At 39.2% G+C, this 20,695-nt stretch overlaps 1 protein-coding gene across 3 annotated transcripts; it reads left to right on the top strand.

Annotated features, from left to right (window-relative positions):
- The first annotated feature begins 1,226 nt into the window (after window positions 1-1,226).
- PRKRA (protein activator of interferon induced protein kinase EIF2AK2) lies at window positions 1,227-20,181 on the top strand. 3 transcript variants are annotated; one of them, XM_021711030.1, is made up of 9 exons: window positions 1,227-1,514; window positions 2,083-2,252; window positions 5,321-5,402; window positions 6,490-6,599; window positions 7,521-7,599; window positions 8,921-9,038; window positions 10,494-10,588; window positions 16,040-16,214; window positions 19,468-20,181. In XM_021711030.1, the coding sequence occupies exons 5-9, from the start codon at window positions 7,543-7,545 to the stop codon at window positions 19,623-19,625; spliced, it is 603 nt and encodes a 200-aa protein (XP_021566705.1). In that variant the 5' UTR covers window positions 1,227-1,514; window positions 2,083-2,252; window positions 5,321-5,402; window positions 6,490-6,599; window positions 7,521-7,542; the 3' UTR covers window positions 19,626-20,181. The 3 variants fall into 3 exon arrangements, with proteins under 3 accessions (XP_021566705.1, XP_008053528.1, XP_021566704.1); XM_008055337.1 differs by lacking the exon at window positions 6,490-6,599; XM_021711029.1 differs by lacking the exons at window positions 1,227-1,514; window positions 6,490-6,599 and adding an exon at window positions 1,865-1,930.
- The last annotated feature ends 514 nt before the right edge of the window (window positions 20,182-20,695 follow it).

The raw sequence follows: 20,695 nt of genomic DNA, 5'->3' as shown, positions 1-20,695 counted from the left end.
TTTTCCAGTTACTCAACCTTTAACAAGAGCTACACAACGTTTTTAAGTAATTTTATGGTTGGAAACACATCTTAGAAACAAATCTGCGTGCCGAAATATTGTTTTGCCATAGGTGTTATGTGGACGTAAAATATCTTGAAATAGTCACCACACAGTCCTTTCAAGAAGATATTCCTTAAATTGTAACACTGGGGGAGAAGGAAGAGAGAATAGGCTTAATTCAAGCCTCAAATAATATCTATTAACTTGATTAGATTCTGAACATCTTCCCATTGCTTCCAAGAACCCATGGCTCACATACAAACGTAATTAGTTTGTAACGTCCTTCCGTGTGAATAGCATCGTGGAAGCAACCTTCAGAACATCGAGTAGACACAGGCAGGCATTTCTGCAAATGGCTAGCACACCTCTGGAGAGGCGGCACGACACCTAATGTCGCCGTCTGACCCCCTTCCCAGGCACACGCCATTACAACGGCGTTGGATTTGACTCTGGTGCGTAGAAGGCCTTCGATTATACCTAACGTCCTTTGCTGGGATCCGGGGCCCAGCAATGCACCTCGCGACGAAAGTCTGGCAGACAAAGGAGCCGCCGGGCGGAGATGAGGGACTCTCTGATCGTCCCTGCGACCTCCGGAAGGCAGGGCTCGGGGACTCAGGGAGCCCGCGGCAGCCGCGTGGGGCGGACGTACCCAGGGTCTCAAGCTTCGGGGCCAGACCCGAGGAGGCGCCCTGGTCATTTTGCATTCGGAGTTTTGAAATCTTTTTCCTAAAGTGACTCAGCCCCCGATTCCCCTCCCCAGAAGGCGGAGCGTTAGGTCTTACAGACCCCAGGCCCACCCCAGACAAGACTTTTCGGCCGGCAAGAAGCGGCCTTCTTCTAAGGACAAAGAACTGCGGCCTCGGGCCGTGACTGCGGGCTGACAAGGGCCGCCTGGCAGCACACCGGAGAGCTGGGAAGAACCAAGGCGGGCCTTGAGAGGAGAGGGGCGGAGCCAGGCGCCCCGAAGTCCCGCGAGTCGAAGGCCGGGGCAGCCGCGGCCGCAGAAAACTGCCAGGGCTAGGAGAACGGGCGGGGCCTGAGGGGGAGAAGGGCGGGGCCGGGAGCCGAGAAGTTCCGGGAACCTAAGGCAGGGGCATCGGCAGGCAGGAGCGGAGATCAGTGCTTGGGAGAGGAGGCGAGGCCTGGAGTGGGGAGGGCGGGGCTGGACAAGAACCAGGGTCCAGAGCGGAGGCAGCCATGGGGCGTGGCCGGAGCTACGGCACCATGGCTCCGCCTCCGCCTCCGCCCCCGCCCGCCCCCTTCGGAAGAGGGACGCAAGCAAGGAGAAGAGGGGGAGTTGAAGGAGGCGGCGGCGCGGAGCGTTAGTCTTGGGGAGCAGCCGACCCGGGGAGCGAGGAGGTCGCTCTGGACGCTCTTCCTCCAGCCGCTGAGCCGTCCCTTCTCGCCATGTCCCAGAGCAGGCATCGCGCCGAGGCCCCGCCGCTGGAGCGCGAGGACAGCGGGACCTTCAGGTCGGCGCCTGGCAGTAGGAACCACGGGGCCGGGACGGGTGGGAGCGCGGCGGGGGCGGGGGAGCCGGCCCTCCCGCGGCATTGTGGGTAAAAGCCCTTCCCGGCGCGGCACCCCCCGGCCCGCCCTCCCGGCGGCGCCCGGCCGGGGTCTGCGGCTGGGCCCCGCCCCTCTGGTGGCCGCGGGCGGCGGGCTGCGGGCGGCACGGGGCTCGCGCGAGGCTCGCGGGGTGGGCGGAGGTGGCGCGCTGTCGCCAAGCCCAGAAAGGGATCGTGGGCTTGGTCCTATGAGACAGGCGCCGGTGCCCATCCGGCTCCCCGAAGAATTCCTCCTACCCGCCTCCAAGTTCGCTTTCTGAAGACCTCCGTCGCCCCGCCTGGCCCTTCGGGGTGACTGCCGCAGCGGGGCCGGAAGACAGGTGCGCCCCGGCCTTGCCAGCTCTGGCCTGGCCGCTGGGGAGCCACGGCGCCTCCCTCGTCACCGTTGGTGACGGTCGAAACTGGCCTCTGTGTGCTTCTGCTTCCCTCTCCGACTTGACATGCGAAGCACACCTTTTTCTGGTTTTTGCAGTTTGGGGAAGATGATAACAGCTAAGCCAGGGAAAACACCGATTCAGGTATTACACGAATACGGCATGAAGACCAAGAACATCCCGGTTTATGAATGTGAAAGATCCGATGTGCAAATACACGTGCCCACTTTCACCTTCAGAGTAACCGTTGGTGACATAACCTGCACAGGTCTGTATGCACAGTTAACACCCAGACGACCATGCGGGTTGGCGGCAGGACTTGGTGTTACTTTTCAGGTCGGAAAAGTGCCTTAAAAAAAAAAAAAGAAAGAACCAGGTATAGCTATGAAGAGCAGGCTCTGAAACTGAGACATCTTATCTCAGGTCATCAGGACTTGGCAACTTCATCTGATTCCCTCCCTAATTTTCTTTTCCCAGATGCCAAGGAAGTTCAGACACTACAAAGTTATCCAGGCATTCTGCAAGGCTCCTCTCAAACCCTAGAATTCTTCTAGGGTTTTTCTAAGAATTAGAAGCAGGAAAGATTTTTGGAGCAGTCATAGCTGAATCAGTAGGTACAATCAGTTTTCAGATTATGCCAGATGCCAGAAGGCATTACCCCAGAATTTTCTGAGCTTCTCCCCTCTCTGGATGTACTTAATTGGCATTTTAGATCCATTGTACAACTCTTTTTTTTTTTAAGCCAGTTAAATTAACTCTTAATTTTTTATCCAAGCAAAATGAGAAAGGCTAGACAGGTATTTTTGTATAAGATAGTATCGCCTTTTTATTCACAGAGAAACAGGTTCAGAGATTATTTATAACTAATATGTTTTTGGAGTGAAGTCACTTAGCAGTGAAGTTTCACAGTTCAGACTCATGCCTTCTTTTGGTCTGTGAGCTTGAGCAAATGATAACTAAAGTTGCTCATTTGTAAATGTGGATATTATTTTTCTTATATATGTATTTAATTGCAAACATAAAAAATATCAAACGCTAAATTTAACTTGGAAGAATGCCAAGAAACAAAATTTAGTTGGAAAGCTGAAGTTTCACCATCTGGTAATCTGAAGGCATCACTTGCTCGTGTCCCTGGAAATCTGGAGTCCTTTATTTTCATGAAGTCAATTTAAGAAAAGTTTACGAGTTTAAGTCTATGTGAGGCAGGTGGATTATAGGTGCTACCTAGAAGGTCCTCATGTGAACCATAGGGCCAACATTGCATTACTACTTTAGTTTGTTTTTAGATATTCAGGGAGAATTTAAGAAAAAGTAGTTTTTTCCCTTGATTGTGTTTTAGACCAGGGATTAACAACCTATGGCAACCATTCTGCTGAGGCCCTCTTCTCACACTGCTCTGTCTTCCTGTGCAAGCTCTGTGGTTTCCAATACTGTCTAAAGGTTAATAATTCTGAAATCTCGTCTTCATCCCAGGCCCAGGTAGTACCAGCCTATCCACTCTAGGTGTCTGTGCTTACATGGTGCAGAAGGATTTCAGGTGTCTCACTGTCCCAAACCGAATCCATTCTTTCCCACAAGCCCATTTATCCTACATTCCCTCTCTGTAATGGCATCACAGACACCTAGTAATAGTTGCTCGGTACAAGTTTGAGTTTTGTCTTCTTGACTCTTCCTTGTCCCTCTCTTGTCCAGCCTATCAGTAAACTCCATCTCCTGAATATCCATTGAGTCTGTCTGCTCATCTTTTTTTTCCATTGCTACTGTCTAGGCCACTGTCATCTCTCACTTGGACTATAGCTACAGTCTCATAGCTCTTTCATCTTCTAGTCTTGTGATGTCCTTTTGCCACATGACAATCAGAATGTTCCTTCTAGCATTTTCTTCCTCTTAAAATCCATTTTGCTGGTTTCCCCATCACCCTCTGGATAAATAAAAATTGCTTAACGTGTATCATAACCTTGTTCTTAAAGTGTAGTTCACAGCAACATTGGTAACACCTGGATATGCAATGGAACCGCAGAATAGCAGGTCCATTCCAGATGTGTGTGTTTTAACAAAATTCCCAGGCAATCTCTATGCACATTTAAGTTTGAAAAGCGCATATGTACAATACCTTCTGATCTCTTCCCCTACACCCCCAGCTCTCTATCCTTTTGTCTCAAAATTCCTTCTCTCAAGTTTTTACACTTTAGCTATACCTAACAACTTGGGGTTTTTGAGAACACTGTGCTCTGTGTTGCCTTTGAACCTTTGCAGGTGCTCTTTTTCTGTGCCTATAATTCTCTTCCTAACCTCCCATCTCTGTTCATGTTACTACCTTTTACTCATCATTTAGGTAGCCATTTAGTTATGGATACCTTCATGAAACCTTTCTGAATCCATACCAACAGAAAAACTGCTGCTTGTGTGTACTCTCCTGTGGTCTGCACTTGGGCTTGTCGTAATGCATTCTGTTACATATTTCAGATGTCTATTAACAGGTGAAATCCCACATGAGGCTATCAGCTCTTTAGGGAGGGGACTCTATTTAGTTATATGACTTATCCCTAATAGCTCTGTCAGTGGATAAATGTGTGGTTTGTATGTCTTCTGACACTTGAGGGTCACACATGAAACTTATTCTATGAGGGTTTGAACTCAAAAGGAAAAAGTTAACTTTATCGTTTACCAGGTATGATTACTTATTGAAGTTTAGACCTCAGTCTTACCATCCTCAGTCCCCCTTGCCTACCCATGCAAGGAATACAGCTTGTATATAAGACACATAACTAGCTGTCACCTTATTCCATACGTAAACCCTTCCTCACTGTACCCAACATATAGTCATGACGATTGCTTAGCCTAGTAGTGGGTTTGATATAGTGTAGGACAGGCTGTCAGAATAAAATTGTGTACATTTTGCTGTCAGACAATTCTGTTGTTCAGTGACCTCTTTAAAAGAAACTTTTTGCAGCAGAAGAATTTCCCTTTCTCCAGGAATAAGGAAGAGTAAAATGCTAAGTTGAATTACTTCAGAGGTGTGACATGGCCTGCTTTATTACCATTTTATGTAATGAATATAAAAAATTCAGAAAATATATATAATGTAGAAATATATATAATGTAGAAACAGGATTTTATGCAGGTATGCATTGAATTAAATACAGAGAACTTTAAACAAATTTTACTGTATTAATTTCACATGGCAAATATTACAGTGTATAAACTGCATGTAGTGTATGTTTTCATGACCTAGTGTGTATATATAAAATCTATAGTTTTGTATTTTGAAAATATCTATGTAAGCCACACATTTTCCAGGAGCTAAAGGTTTCTTTTTTTAAAACTTTAATTTAGGTGAAGGTACAAGTAAGAAGCTGGCGAAACATAGAGCTGCAGAGGCTGCCATAAACATTTTGAAAGCCAATGCAAGTATTTGGTGAGCTAAATTTCTTTGTATTCTGCAGCTCAAAAATATCATGACTGAGGTAAGATTAAAAATTTGAACATGCTCACAAAAGCTCACAAAAGGAATTTTGAACAGTTGCTAGTATCCTAGCTCTCAAATTCTGCTTCCTTGTGAAAACCTGTCACCAGTTAAAGACAACTTTATCCGATCAAATTTGGCAGTTTACTTTTTTTTTTCAGATGTGGTACAACAGTAGAAAACCAGTGTTTCTGGCAAATATTCACATTCTGTATTAAGACTTTGATTACTTCAACACTGAAGAACACAAAATGTGAGATGGAAAATGGTCAGCTAAAAGAATTCTTAGAAATTCTAATTTGGAAGAAGGAGGCAGGGTTGTTTTTTTTTTTTCTCCTTGTGAAACATACTAAATAACAGAACGTTAAATAGAATATTAATTCTTGACATATCTTTCCAAATTAAAATTTTTACCACTTGAGGTGTTTTGGGAAAGAATATTGCAACCTCTCATGTATCATAAAGTGGCATCCTTTGGTTTCCATGGAGCACACTCTGGAGCATGGCCTGCCTTTACGTTTCTCTCTTACATGCATTCTAATGTGCTTGAAATACAATCTGGCATAATCTGCTCATAGCTGACAGCAGAGGCCCATGGGAATTTGGAATGGGTATTTTGTTCCCTAGCCATAGCAAGACTTTTGGATATATTTGGTTCTCATGCAGTATTCCTCTCTTTTTTCCAAGTCATTTTAAACCTTTTTGGTAGTGTAGAACTAATCAGTGGCATGGCAACCCTCTAGATAAGCACTTGCCCAAGACAAGCCTTGGATTTCACAAGATAATGCTTGATTCTCTAGGGTCATGCATAATAATTTATCTATTCCAACTTTCAAGACATGCCAAATGACATGGCAGATTTTGAGTTCTGCCCCCACTGGTGATGACCATGCTATTTCTGGACAGCCTAAAGGTCAATCTAAAGTGTTGAGTACATTTGTTGAAATGAACATATGGAGTGTCCTTTCTGCACATGGGCCCTTGACTTTGTCAGAAAAAATTCTAACAAGCTTTACTATATATTTATGCTTCCTGACAGATAAGATGGGAATTACTAAGCTGTAATTGGGCCTAAAGTGGCCTGATTTAATACAGAAACGTTCTCACTTCTCCATCACAATTATGTGGGTAACTTTGGCATGCAGTATTGTAAGTGAATACTCATATCTCATCAGCCTATGCAAAGCTTGAAATTCTGGCAGTTGGAAAAGAAACTTGAGAAAGTAGCAACAGCTAAACCTCATTTGTCATGGAAGAAATTACTCTCCAGTTGCTTGGGTGGCAGTAACTTTGGAATGCAGCTTATTCAGTGTTAGGCACTGATCTCCCAAGTAACTACTAATTTCAAACCACCTAGAAGAATTTGTTCTTTTTTTCCCCTAATCACAATACCTACATGCTGAAATCAGATTCATGCAGGCCATCTATTTTATGCAGGATACATGAAAATCTTAGAGCATCATCCCAGCACTGAACAGCTGATAGATCAAACATATTTCTCTTCCATAGTTCCCAGGGTAGAAAGCAACATTTATGATCTGTATTTCCCACATTGCCAGGATAAATTTCCGGGCTAATTGTTAGCCTTCTATTTTTTGTGTGGTTGTAACAATAGTATTCTTTAAATATATTTTTATTAAGCACCTATTATGTACAAAACACTACAAGCTTATATAGGTAACACATAGTTCCTACCGTTGTAGAACTTACAGGCTGAACAGGAGAGTGGATGAGGGAGGGATGGACAAATTACATGCATCCATAAGAGTATATAACTTATAGTAAAACAATTTCCTTAAGAAAGGATCAAACCACGTGCTATAATGTTTCAAAGGAGGGAGAGATTGTAGACCACTGGGGTAACAGGATAGGCTTCTTGAGAAAGTGACACTTGAGATATACCTTGGATGACAGATCAGATTCTCACAGAAGAGTCTGAGAGAAGGGTATTCGGTGTAGAAGGAGTGGCAAGAGCAAGGGCATAGAGAGTTACATGGAAAATGCTTGTCATTTGTTTAGTGATTTGGGGGAAATTATTTTGTTTTATAACACTGAAAAAAAAATGTTTAGCTTTGCAGTTCCTGACCCCTTAATGCCTGACCCTTCCAAGCAACCAAAGAACCAGCTTAATCCTATTGGTTCATTACAGGTAAGTTGTACAGTTATTCCATACTTAACATTTTGTCTACTGATAAAAGATATAATAAAATGATATTGCAGGGGCTAAGGCAATGAATTAATATCTTAAACATAAAATGGTTAAATATTTTTCAATTTGTGATAATTAGATATTTCAGAGTTAACTTGAACTTGTTCTCCTATTTATGTTTTGGATTTTCTTCCATATGTAGTATCTGCTTTTGGTTTGTGGAGTTCTCAGTTGAGATCAACAGGACCTCAGTGTACATGGGTAGAGTGTTTTATACTTGAGGAACATTTCTTGCCACTCCTGTGACAGACCTCTTTCTACTTCTGTTGAGACAGAAGACTTTACATAAAGAGCCCAAATTAGTTGCCCTGACTCAAGAAAAGGGAAGTAGTTCACTTATTTGCTTATTCTACCAAAAAATATATATATTCAGCTTTGAATTTCGTCATGCAGAATATCCTGCTTGCAGATTATCCATGTGCTCTGTTGGGCCATTCCCCTCCCTGTTATTTAACCAGTCTCTTTTTCCTGTTCTTTGAGTTTTTCTATAGTTTTTTCCACTTTCTGTCCCCTACCTCATTCAAGTCTGTTTTTGCTGTCTCTGCTCCTCATCTACTCTTTTTTTGTTTTGGGGGGTTTTTTGCTTTTGAGTTGGAGTTTCACTTTGTCACCCAAGCTGGAGTGCAATGGCACACTCACGGCTACCACAGCCTTGACCTGCTGGGCTCAGGCGATCCTTCTGCCTCAGCCTTCCAAGTAGCTGGAACCACAGGCATGTGTCATCATGCCTGGCTAATTTTTTGATCTATTGTAGAGACGAGGTTTCACCATGTTGCTCAGGCTGGTCTCAAACTCCGAGCTCAGGCAATCCTCTTGCCTTCACTTCCCAAAGTGCTGAGATTACAGGTGTGAGCCACTGCGCCTGACCCTCATCTACTCTTGATCAAATGCAGTCATTAGTCAGCTCTGAGTTGGAAGTTGATGGTGAGAACTGATGGCAGTGAGACCTGTGGGTGTCTCCTCAGGCCTTCCCAAAGAGCGTGGTAGTAGCCCGTCTTTCTAGTTGAACTGTGATACCAGCTCACTGTGGTTTAATGGAAGAACAGCATTATAGGACAAAAGCATTATGATGTAAAGATATAAAATACGGAAATATATTTGGGAAATGTAGGGTATTCCCTTATTTTTCCATTCCAGAATAACATTATTCTTTTCAAACATATAAATAGAACTGGGATAATTATCAAGGTAGAATATAATTTATGTGATTGAGCCATTGCATAGTTAAAATTACTACTAAAGCCTCATCTCATTTTTGTAGGAATTGGCTATTCATCATGGCTGGAGACTTCCTGAATATACTCTTTCCCAGGAAGGTGGACCTGCTCATAAAAGAGAATATACCACAATTTGCAGGCTAGAATCATTTATGGAAACTGGTACTTATTTCTTACCACTAAAGACACTTGAAATAATTTCAAATGATGAACAACCATAGAAATTTCTGTTGTAATATCTATTCAAATACTTCTGTGGGGGAAAAAAATCGATTCACTTTTGTTCTATTGTCTCTAACTTTCAGAGGTTGAACTTAAGTCCTTATACCTCTGACTTTGATATTTTTAAAAATCATAGATAGTTAATAGAAAGACAAATAACTGGCTCTGTACTTTAAGCAATCTTCACTGGTGTATTATGATTTCAAAAAACCAACTATGCCGGACTCAGTGGCTCAGCTTGTAATCCCAGCACTTTGGGAGGCTGAGGTGAGTGGATTGCTTGAGCCTGCAGGTTCGAGACCAGCTCGGGCAACTTGGCGAGACCTTGTCTCTACAATAAAAAAATCAAAAATTAGCCAGGCACAGTAGCACGTACCTATAGTTCCGGCTACTTGGAAGGCTGAGGCAGATAGAGTGCTAGTGCCCAGCAGGTCAACTCTGGGGTAGTTGTGAGCATGCCACCTCACTCTAGCCTGGGCGACAGAGTGAGATTCCAACTCAAAAAAATTTTAAAAAATTAAAAAAAAACAACTCATATTGGAGAAAAAATAGTAAATCTCTTAAATTGCAGTGATATAAAAATAAAGTAGAAATTATCTTTTTTAAGCATAGTAACTTCTGTGTCGTAAACGACATACACTCTAAGAAAAGCTGTCACCTTAAAAAGTACTAGAGAGAATTCCCATATTAACTTCTCTGGCATGTTTTTGTCATTTTTAAAAGTAGCTTAAAATAGGATTTTACCTTAGCTAGATACTAGTTTCAAGTAACAGGCAACTATGTGCCCTTGAGAGTTAGCGTGAACCAGTACAAAATCACTGGGCCAAAAGCAGGAACCTCGGCTTCCATTCTTGATGCAAGCCTTGATTTGTGTGTTAAGCATGGTACTTAATCTCCCTGAGCCTCAGTTTTAAATCTATACTACAAGAACATGGTAATAGATATTTATGATGTTTTTCAATTCTGGTGTGTCCTGTGTCCTTCTTATTCATGTTAAAGAAATGCCACACTGTTGTCAGTTTATAGAATATCATAAACAGGAAATAGTCACTGAGAGACAAGACAGGTCGTACTTCAAATATGTTTTGATAAATCTGAATATTTGGTCAGAATTAAACCAAATATGGTTACGTAAAACTAGACTTAGGAAAATACAACTGTTAAAGAAAAACAGAGGTATAACTATTAAAGAAAAACTGATAAAAGAAATGCCTTCAAAAATATAAGAATTAGTAGCTATATGAAGCACAACAAACACAGGTATTAGGTCAGTAATAAAAATAGTCTTGTATACAAAAACCATGAGGTTCTCTGATTAAACACTATGCTTTATACATCCTCTATGGACACTAACTTCTTTTCTAAATCTACCGTGTATTTTTTTTCTTTGTTTAGGAAAGGGGGCATCAAAAAAGCAAGCCAAGAGAAATGCTGCTGAGAAATTTCTTGCCAAATTTAGTAATATTTCTCCAGAGAACCACATTTCTTTAGTGAGTAACATACAGACAGCTATGATGTTAATGTGATTAAGCATTTCTTGCTGTAGGAAACTTTTCTTGATTTCTTATTGTATAGATACTTCAGAATTGCAATTTTAAAAAGTGCCTTTATTGTTCAGTTATATACCACCATACTTTTTGCTGCTTCCTGTTTGTGAGCCAGGGTCATGAGGATGTTTAGATAAGAGGGCTTGGGCGACACAGTCAGATTCAGAATAATAGAGCAGGATCTAAAGATGATAGGCCAGTGGAGCCATTTTTGCCTTCAAAGTGACAGTATATTTTCATCCCTTTGTTTGTTATTTCATTTTCCACCTAGCAAATATTTAGTGAGCTCATACCATGTGCCAAGCTTTGTACCAGGTACTGGGATATGGTGAATAAGCAGTCTCTTTTCCTAAGGAGTTTATAGCCTACTGAAAGAGAGAAAGAACTCTACAGGTTGGTCCTTGCAGAGGGTTATGTGGGCACATAGGAGAAGACTTCCATCCAAGACTGCAGAGTTCAGGAAGGCTTCCAGGAGGAAGTAATGTCTATGTCAAGACCTGTAGATAAGAATGGGGGAAAGAATTACAGAGAGAAGAAAGAGCATGTGCAAAGGCCCCCAAGTGAAACATCATATGCAATCTAAGAGTCCAAAGTAATTTGGTATGTCTAGAGCATAGTGTTGGGTAAGGGAGATTAAATCTTCAAAAGACTACTATATTAAGGAGAATGAACTTTACCTGAGCGTGGTACAAAGTCATTAAGGGATTTTAATCTAGAAGAACAGGATCTAATTTGTACATTAGAAAGAAAATACTTGGCTTCATTATGGTGAGTGGATGAAATTAGGATCAGAGAGACCTGCTAGAATGCTGTTACAGAAAATAGGTGAGAAATGATGGTGGCCTAAGCTAAGATAGTGGCAGTGGAAATAGGGAGAAATGGGTACATTTAAAAAAAATTTTAGAAAGTTGAAATGAAGGGGCATGGTAATTGTTTGGATGTGGAAAGTAAAAAAAAAAAAGGGAGGAAATACTTTTAGCTTAGCAATTGAATAGATGGTGGAACCTTTCCAATATTATGAAGGAGATGGGTAGTATTTGAGGGGAGCAGATAATAAGCTAAATGTATTGAGTGTGAAATGTTTGTGGAAAATCTAGGTGGATATATTGAGTAGGCAGCCAGGCAAATATAGAGCTTAAGAGATTGGGCTACATGTGATATGTAATTTGAGATTCTGATATTCATAGATAGGTATATCATGTGGTACGTTACCTGAGAGTAGAAAATTGGGGGGAAATGAGAATGAGAAGGTATGACTATCGCGGTGTCCTCACTGAGCTTATAACAAAAGAAGGGCTTATTCTGTAGGGAAAAAAATCAAAGACTGTGTACAAATAAGTAATATAATTTTGGTTTTACCTTTTTAATAGAAAAAAATTTTTCAATTGCATTTACTTTTTAAAAAATTTGAATAAAATATAACACTAAAATCACAAAGCACAGATAGGTTTACTGATGAAATTGATCAAGTCTTCAAGGAGGAAATAATTTTTAATGCTACTTAAACTCTTTCAAGCAATATATATATATAACATAAGGGAAGGTTCTAAATTTATTTTCCAAAGCCAATGTAACATAAACACCAAAACCTGATGACAGAACAAAAATTATAGATTAGTATTCTTCATGGTGAAACTCCTTCGTGAAATATTCAGTAGAACATTAAAATAATAATTACCATTGACAGGGTTTATTTCACAAATGCAAGAATATTTCAAGGTTAGAAAATTGGTTACTTTAATTAACCACATTAATGGATCAAAGGAAAGAAACATATAATCCTCTCAATGAATGCCAAAGATATATTTGGTAAAATGCAGCAATCATTACCAACAAAGACTTTCAAAAAAATAAAAATCATCATGGTTATGTTTATACATTACATTCATTAATATGAGAAATAAGACGAAGATGCCCACTAACATCATTTTTATTTAGCCTTGTTCTAGATATACATGCCAGTATAATTAGATGACATAAAAAACAAACAATTGAAAATAAGAAAAGAGAATAAAATATTTGTAACTGCAAATGATATTATCCCTGTAAAACCACAGAAAACTACTAGAAACAATAAGAGAATTCATCATGGTAACTGATCATGAAATCAATATGAAAAATCAATAGCTTTCTCATATCATTTAAAGTGATAAAGGTAACAACCAGAATAATTAAAAATAGGAAGTTAAAAATTATTGCTTCTGGGAACAGGACTGAAGGTGGGGAAGGAGCAAGGTGGAGGTAGTTGTTCTTACACTTCTGTAGTGTTTGAGTTTTTCCTGTATGTATGTATCATGTTGATTAGCAAAACTTTTGAGGATTGATAATATTGGTCATTTTATAGAAAAATAGAAAATCTATCCTGTCCTGAAAAAATAGACAAGAAAAAAGTCAACAATTTTCTTATTTATAAATAATAAAAACTAGGATATATAAGATCCCAATTTAAATAGTAGAATAGGGATAGTAGTCTGGAAATAAACTTAAGAAGAAATGTGCAAGGCCCATGTAAAGAAAACTTAAAAATTCTACTGATGGATAGAACAAAGTATTATAAACATATAAAAATGTAATGTAGTCTTAAAATCTACCAGAGTTCATTTTGGACCTTGATACAACTTTGTTAATGTTTAGCTGGAAAAATAAACCCTCAAGAATAGCAAGAAAATTGAAAAGGAGGGTGTGGGGATCAGCTACTACCCTACCAGAGAATAAAACATACTATAAAACTATAGACATTAAGCAGGTTACTGATACAGGAATAAATGATCAAATAGAGAATCCAGGTGTAGGCACTCATCCACGTAGGACCGTAGTTTATGGCAACAGTGAGATTTCAAATCATTGGATGAGAGGATATTCAGTAATAATGTAGAAACAACTTATAGCCACATTTGGGTAAAGAATGCATATATATTTGTGTATGTATGTGTATGACATATAGTCAGGTTGCTACCTTATTCCTTACACCAAAATAAATTTCAGATGGATCAAAGATTTGAACATAAGAATTAAAACTATATAAGTATTGGGAAACATGGAAGTGTTTTTCTCTTTAAAAATCCTAGCAAGTTGGGCTCGGTGGCTCAGCCCGTAATCCCGCGCTTTGGGAGGCTGAGGTGAGTGGATGGCCTGAGCCCGCAGGTTTGAGACCCACCTGGGCAACTTGGCGAGACCTCATCTCTACAATAAATAAATAAAAATTAGCCAGGCATGGTAGTGCGCCTGTAGTTCCAGCTACTTGGAAGGCTGAGGCGGAAGGATCACCAGAGCCCAGCAGGTCGAGGCTGCGGAGGCCAGGAGCGGCCATTGCACTCCAGTCTGGGTGACAGAGTGAGACTCCAACTCAAAAAAAAAAAAAAAATCCTAGCATAGGGATAGCCTTTTTAAGAAGCATAACTTAACACCTAGAAGCTTTGACCAGGTTTGGTGGCTCATACCTGTAATCCCAGTATTTTAGGAGGCTGAGGCTGGAGGATTGCTTGAGCCCAAGAGTTTTTGAGGTTAAGTGAGCTATGATAATTCCACTGTACTCCAGCCTGGGCTACAGAGTGATACCTTGTCTCTAAAAAAACAGACAACAACAAAAACCCCGAAGTGTAAAGATTCGTACATTTGACATCATAAAACCTACTGTATAGCAGAAACTATAAGAATACAGAAAATGGAAGAAATGTAAAATGGAAGAAATTAATTTTCAACACATAACTATAAATGAACTCTTTTCAGTACTACATGTAAAAGCTCTTACATGTCTACCAGGTACTGTCATGTGAACCTATAGTCCCAGCTACTTGGGAGGCTGAGGTGGGAGGATTACTAGAGCCCTGGAGTTTGAGTTCTTCTGGGCAACATAGCAAGAACCGTCTCTTTGAAAGAAAGAAAAAAGTTCATACACATCAATAAAAAGGCAACCTATAGAAAAAATATTCAACCTTATGTGTACAAGGTATTTTCACTTTTAGATTGCTAAAAACTTCAAATTTGTTAATAGCTGGTATTAGTGAGAGTATGAGAAAACAAGGTCCCTCCCAGACAGTTGGTGGGAGCAGAAGTTGGTTCAGAATTCAGTTTGAAAGTATTTATCAAAATTAAAAGCATACATGTTCTTTGACTCAGCAGTTCCACTTTTAGAAATAATTCTACAGAGAAACTCATCCAAGTGCAAAAGAATGTTTATTGTAGTATTGTTAGTAAAAACAAGAAGCCAGAAACAACCTAAAAGTCATAGTTGGAGATTGCTAAGGTAAATATAGTGCATATATGTGCACTGATAAGAGAAAAATGAACAAGATATAGAGAAATAAGCTCTCATTTTTGCTTAAAAGATTGTGTGTGTGTGTGGTTGCATATGCATAGAACATTTATAGAAAGATACTGAAAACATTCAACAGCATGTACCTCTGGGGAGTAGAACAGAGGTCTTCAGGAAGGAGGGTGGTAAGGAAGAGACACTGTACTTTTCATCATGTATTTGCTCTAATTGTGTGGGTTTTTTATTTTTGTTTTTTTGCCATGTGAATGAATATGATTTTTTTTTCAATTCCTATCACAGATTGTACATTTTTATGTAGTAAATTTACCTACTACTTAATCCTGTATCATGGCCATCCCAAAAGTCTATTGAAAATCCCTTCACCTCTGTCATGATCATTAATAAAATAAGACTATGGATAGTTGCCCTACTCTTCAGAGAGTAGTTGTTTTTAGTAATGGCATGTGAAAGCAACCTGAACCACAAACTAACATGGACAGGTAAAGCATTCTAAGGACAGAGATGTAAGGGGAAGAAGAGAGGGGAAAATAAAGGAAAGAGGAAAAGGAGAAAGAAAAAAGAAAAAAAAGAAACTCAGTTGGGTTCTGAGATAGAAGTTTAGTAAGAACTTTTGGATATTCTGTCTTCATTTGAATGATTTGTTCTTATCAAACCCAACTTGCACATTTCACCGTTTTTTATTTTTCTACTTTATAGTTGCAGTTATAGTCATTGATACATAGTACAAAAAAATAAGAAAATTGTTTTATACTTTAATTTGCAAATTGCTTCATTAGGCAGATTTAATTATTCAGATTTGCTAATGGTAATCTCAAATATCTTTTCCTTCTTAATGTGACCATCAGAAAATTTGACAGAGAAACCTTTGTATTATACAAAAGTGTTTTAAATACTTTCAGTATATTATTGCAAGTGCTTCTATCTTTTAAAAAATTGTAATATATGTTAAATGTATGTGTTTGTTCATGTCATCTTGTTTACATTGGAAAGTTAACCATATAGTATCCATTTAAGCATGATTTATAAGTATTAAATGTGTTTAATAAGTACTTTATACTGGTACTGGTGTTGGAACTCAGTTCTAGTTAAGAGTCTAAATTTTCATCTCTGTTTTTCAGACAAATGTAGTAGGACATTCTTTAGGATGTACTTGGCATTCCTTGAGGAATTCTCCTGGTGAAAAGATCAACTTACTGAAAAGAAGCCTCCTTAGCATTCCAAATACAGATTACATCCAGCTGCTTAGTGAAATTGCCAAGGAACAAGGTTTTAATATAACATATTTGGATATAGGTATGATTTCCCCCTCCCTTTAGCTTATCCTAAAACATGTTTCCTTTTAAAATGTGTCGAGAAACAAAAATTTCTGTTATGATTTATTTCATTAAGCAGGGATTCTAACTATATATAATTACTAGGGCGGTAATATATATAGTTGATATGTTTTATTCTCGTGGATAGTAATTATGGCTAACATCTACACAGTTATAATAATAAAAATAACAGTATATAGGATTTATAGAGTTTTACTGTGTGCCAGGCACTGTTGTAAGGAAATTACATATGTCTACTTACTGAATCCTCAGAGTAACTGTAAAGTAAGTTCTGTTATCCTTAGTTATAAGTGAAGAAAGTAGGGCACAGAAAGATTGAGAAACTTACTCAAGACCACATAGCTAGTCAGTGGTAGAGTGAGATTAGGGGAAGTGGCCCAATAGATACCCTGTCTGTTAAATTAGTCCTGATGGACTGCTTCGCAGATGAAAAGGTTGCCTGCATCTCTAGTACAAGTACCAAGTTTGTGGGGGCCATACCTCATCTTTCTCCTTTGTTACTGCTTGCAGATTCTGGGAGGTAAATAGAAACAAGTCAGTTTATAGCTTTATCCCATCATAGCCATCACCATCTATATTTTTTCTAGTCCTTATCCTTTGTCATCTAGATAGACAAATATGGGAAGATGGCAAAGCAAGTCAGTGTGGATTTTCCTTTAATTCAGTTTATAAAGCTAGTTAATTGTATGTGTGTGTATATGTATGTATGTTTATGTGTTTAATACCTTGATTTAACATCATTATAATGTGTGAGGAATTTGATATCCCTATTCCATCCTCAGTGAGATGTGGGGACGTAACTTGTCAGAGCTAAGAGCAGTAGAAAAGTAGGGTGTTTAGGGGCTAAAAGAACTTCTCATCTTCCTTGCTGCTTTGGGATTGAAGAATGGGTCATGTGCAATGTCTGAATAAACCAAGAATGATGCAGAACCTAGGCAGTAAGTGCAGATCAGAAAAGGTAGCTGATGAGAAACTGTTTATCCAGTAAATATGTATTAGTGTCTATGGTTTGTTAAGCGTTTGGAATATAGAGATGAATGAGCCATATCGTGAATAGCATTATGAAAGATACAGAATCTGGGGAGAAAAGGAAACCTGAGATGAGTTTTTAGATTATGAATAGTGATGCCTTTGAAACATTTCTTAAACGATCTTGAGAACTGAACAGTTCTAGTAGTTATAGTAAGTAGTCTAAAAACTACAGTCTGTTAATTTGGCTAGTTTCTATGCAGCTACCTTCAAAAGAACCTAGATATTCTCCAAAGAAGATACACAAATGACCAAAAAGCACATGAAAAGATGCTCAGCATCATTAGTCAATAGAGAAATGCAAATCAAAGCCGCAGTGAGGTACCACTTCACCTGATGGCTAGAGTCAGGAAAATGGAAAATAGCAAGTGTTGGGAGGATATAGAGAAATCAGAACCTTTTACATCACTGGTGGGAATGTAAAATGGTTCAGACACCATGGAAAACTTTTCAGTTTCTCAAATGAGTTGCCTTATGACCCAACCACTCCATTCCTAGGTGTAAACCCCAAAAGAATTGAAAATTGGTGTTCAAACAGATACCTGTATACATGTGTATAGTGGCACTATTCACAAAAGCCAAAAGTTGAAAACAGCCCAAATGTTCATCAACAAATAAGTGGAGAAACAAATTGTGGAGTATCCACGCAATTAAATATTATTTGACCATTAAAAAAAATGAAGTACTGATACATACTACAACATGGATGAACCTTAAAAACATGCTAAGTGAAAGAAGCCAGACAAAAAAGGTTACATACTACATGATTCCATTTATACAAAATATCCAGAATAATCCATAGGGACAGAACACAGATTGATGGTTGCCGGGCCTGGGGAAATGGGGAGTAACTGCTTAATGGGTATGGGTTTCCTCTTGGGTGATGAAAATGTTTGGGACTAGATAGAGGTGGTAGTTGCACAACATTGAGAGTACTGAATGCCACTGAATTGATCGCTTAAAAATTGTTAGTTTTGCCGGGCTCGGTGACTCAGCCTGTAATCCCGCGCCTTGGGAGGCTGAGGTGAGTGGATTGCCTGAGCCCGTGGGTTCGAGACCCGCCTGGGCAACTTGGCGAGACCTCATCTCTACAATAAATCATAAAATTAGCTGGGCGTGGTCGCGTGCACCTGTAGTTCCAGCTACTTGGAAGGCTGAGGCAGAAGGATAGCCGGAGCCCCACTGGTGGAGGCTGTGGTGGCCAGGAGCGGCCACTGCACTCCAGTCTGGGTGACAGAGTGAGACTCCAACTCAAAAAAAAAAAAAAAGTTAGTTTTATGTTATGTGAACTTTACTTCGGTTTTTAAAAAAAGAACCTAGACGGTAGAACCGGAAAGCCTCTTCACTCATGAAATAATTCCATTCTATCTGGTTATTTTCCACTAAATCTACTAGCTAAAATAACATTTAATCGTGACCTCTGATATAAGTGATACCCCACCTGTTTCTCCTTCTTCCCTTTGCCTCATTTCAGCCATCTTTAGTAAGAATGACCCATCAGTTGATGAGAAGAATTTGTTTCCTGGGTCAAATATTGTTTTTAAAACACCATAACCCATTTACAATATACAGAACTAGACACTCTGCACAGATTTACAACCTAATAACGTGAACATACAACTCCATAAAAATCCACAATTATAACATATCAGTAAAAAAAATTAATTAAAAAAAAAAAAAAAAGAATGTGAAGGCACAAAGGAGATTTTGCCCTGAACCAGGTTATTTCCTGGTTCAAATGCCTCTTGAAAATGACCTCCAAGTCTCTGGTTCTCCAGCAAATGTTCTTTCCTTTTTAAAAAAGTTGCTGTGGTTCAGTAATTGCAAACACTGCTAAACTGCCCACATTAGAATTACTTTGGCAGCTTTTTTTAAAGAAATGCAGGAATCAGCCACCCCCTAACCCTACATTTCTGATTGAGTGGGATAGCGTGATTCATAGACATCCGTATTTCTTTGAAGTTCCACCAGCTGATTATGAAGCTCAGTGTGTTTGGAAACTAAAGCTATAGCTAAGCAGTTGTTTTAGTTTTTTGGTTACAAGAATGACAAAGATGATGAGTAAGTGGAGTAGTAGACCATGGATGCTTAATGAGAAAGGGTAATAAAAACTTGTTTTTTTATAAAAGATACACTTTATACACACTGGACATTAATCATTACGTTTGAATGTGTCATTGCAGAAGAACTGAGCGCCAATGGACAGTATCAATGTCTCGCCGAACTGTCAACTAGTCCCATCACGGTCTGTCATGGCTCAGGTATCTCCTGTGGCAATGCACAAAGTGACGCAGCTCACAATGCTTTGCAGTATTTAAAGATAATAGCCGAAAGAAAGTAAACTTGGAGCAAGTTACAAAATTCTTCAGTAGCACATGAAAAGTTCCCCTTTCACGCCTTCCCAAGTGAAACATTTACTGTAATGTTTGAATTTATGTCTTGTTTCAAAATCTCTTCATAGATTCCATCAACACTCCAGATTTAATTATCTCCTAGTAGTTGTTATTAAGCTTTTTTAATGGCTTCAACTTTGTATTGGTATATTGTATTTATAAACTTTGTACCACGAGGCAGAGTGTAGCACCCATATTACAGTGCCATGCACATCAGAGAAAGAAACTGCATGTTTGTTATTGATGATGATGATGAAATAAAACTGCTAGCAACAGTGTTTCTTACTGGTGCTTAAACTCTTTTTGGCGCAAGGCTTTGTAAAGAGAATTTGAAGAAGCCCTTTATAATTAGAGTGTTGAAGAACAGCACTAACAGGCTTTTGCGGAATATAATTGTTAAATTTCAGGATACATATATGGTCTGCTGTATATTTGAATCCATGTAATAAAGAGCTGTTATGATGGGGTTCTGCTCATTTTATTAAAGAGCTACTCACTTGACTGGCCCTGTTCTTTTTAGCCATCCTTGTGAATAACATTTTAATGTGGACATTCTGTTACTCACATATCACTAGTCAAAAGTAGAGGGAAAAAAAAACTACGGCCCAAGCAAAATTAGCAAATATACACATAATGACCCACTTCCTTATTTTCTCGAAACATACACAACCTTGTAGTTTTCTTTGACATAACCATTCATAGATGATTAACTAGTAGTTTAAAAAGCAGTAGAATTACAAAAACAACCTTTCCAGTTCACTCAATTCAGTCACAAGAATCTTTCAAACAAAGCAATGAGTGATTAAAAGGTTAGGAAATCAGTCTCATGAACAAATTTTAACAAATTTTGATTTTACCTTTTATGTTTCCATATATCATCTTTTAAGACCTCAGGTCTTCTAGCTGTCATTGCCTGCCGCTGCTAGCTTTATTAGGCGCAAGTCTTTCAGCCCTGTGTTGAGAGCTCAGGAAAAGCCTCATAGAAAGCAAGCTATGAATGATGAAGGTAGGTCTTGAC

This window comes from Carlito syrichta, unplaced genomic scaffold, assembly GCF_000164805.1.
Source record: "Carlito syrichta isolate Samal-C Ts95f unplaced genomic scaffold, Tarsius_syrichta-2.0.1 Scaffold301826, whole genome shotgun sequence".
NCBI lineage: Eukaryota > Metazoa > Chordata > Mammalia > Primates > Tarsiidae > Carlito > Carlito syrichta.
Note: the sequence above shows the minus strand (reverse complement) of the source record. Positions and strands in the feature narration are given on the sequence as shown.

What these genes read in the sequence shown, in the direction of transcription:
- PRKRA (XM_008055337.1), top strand. Translation starts at nt 1,450, where the DNA reads ATGTCCCAGAGCAGGCATCGCGCCGAGGCCCCGCCGCTGGAGCGCGAG. An exon ending in TGGTGACATAACCTGCACAG is followed by an intron (nt 2,253 to 5,320) that starts GTCTGTATGCAC and finishes ACTTTAATTTAG; the next exon opens with GTGAAGGTACAAGTAAGAAG. An exon ending in TATAACATATTTGGATATAG is followed by an intron (nt 16,215 to 19,467) that starts GTATGATTTCCC and finishes GTGTCATTGCAG; the next exon opens with AAGAACTGAGCGCCAATGGA.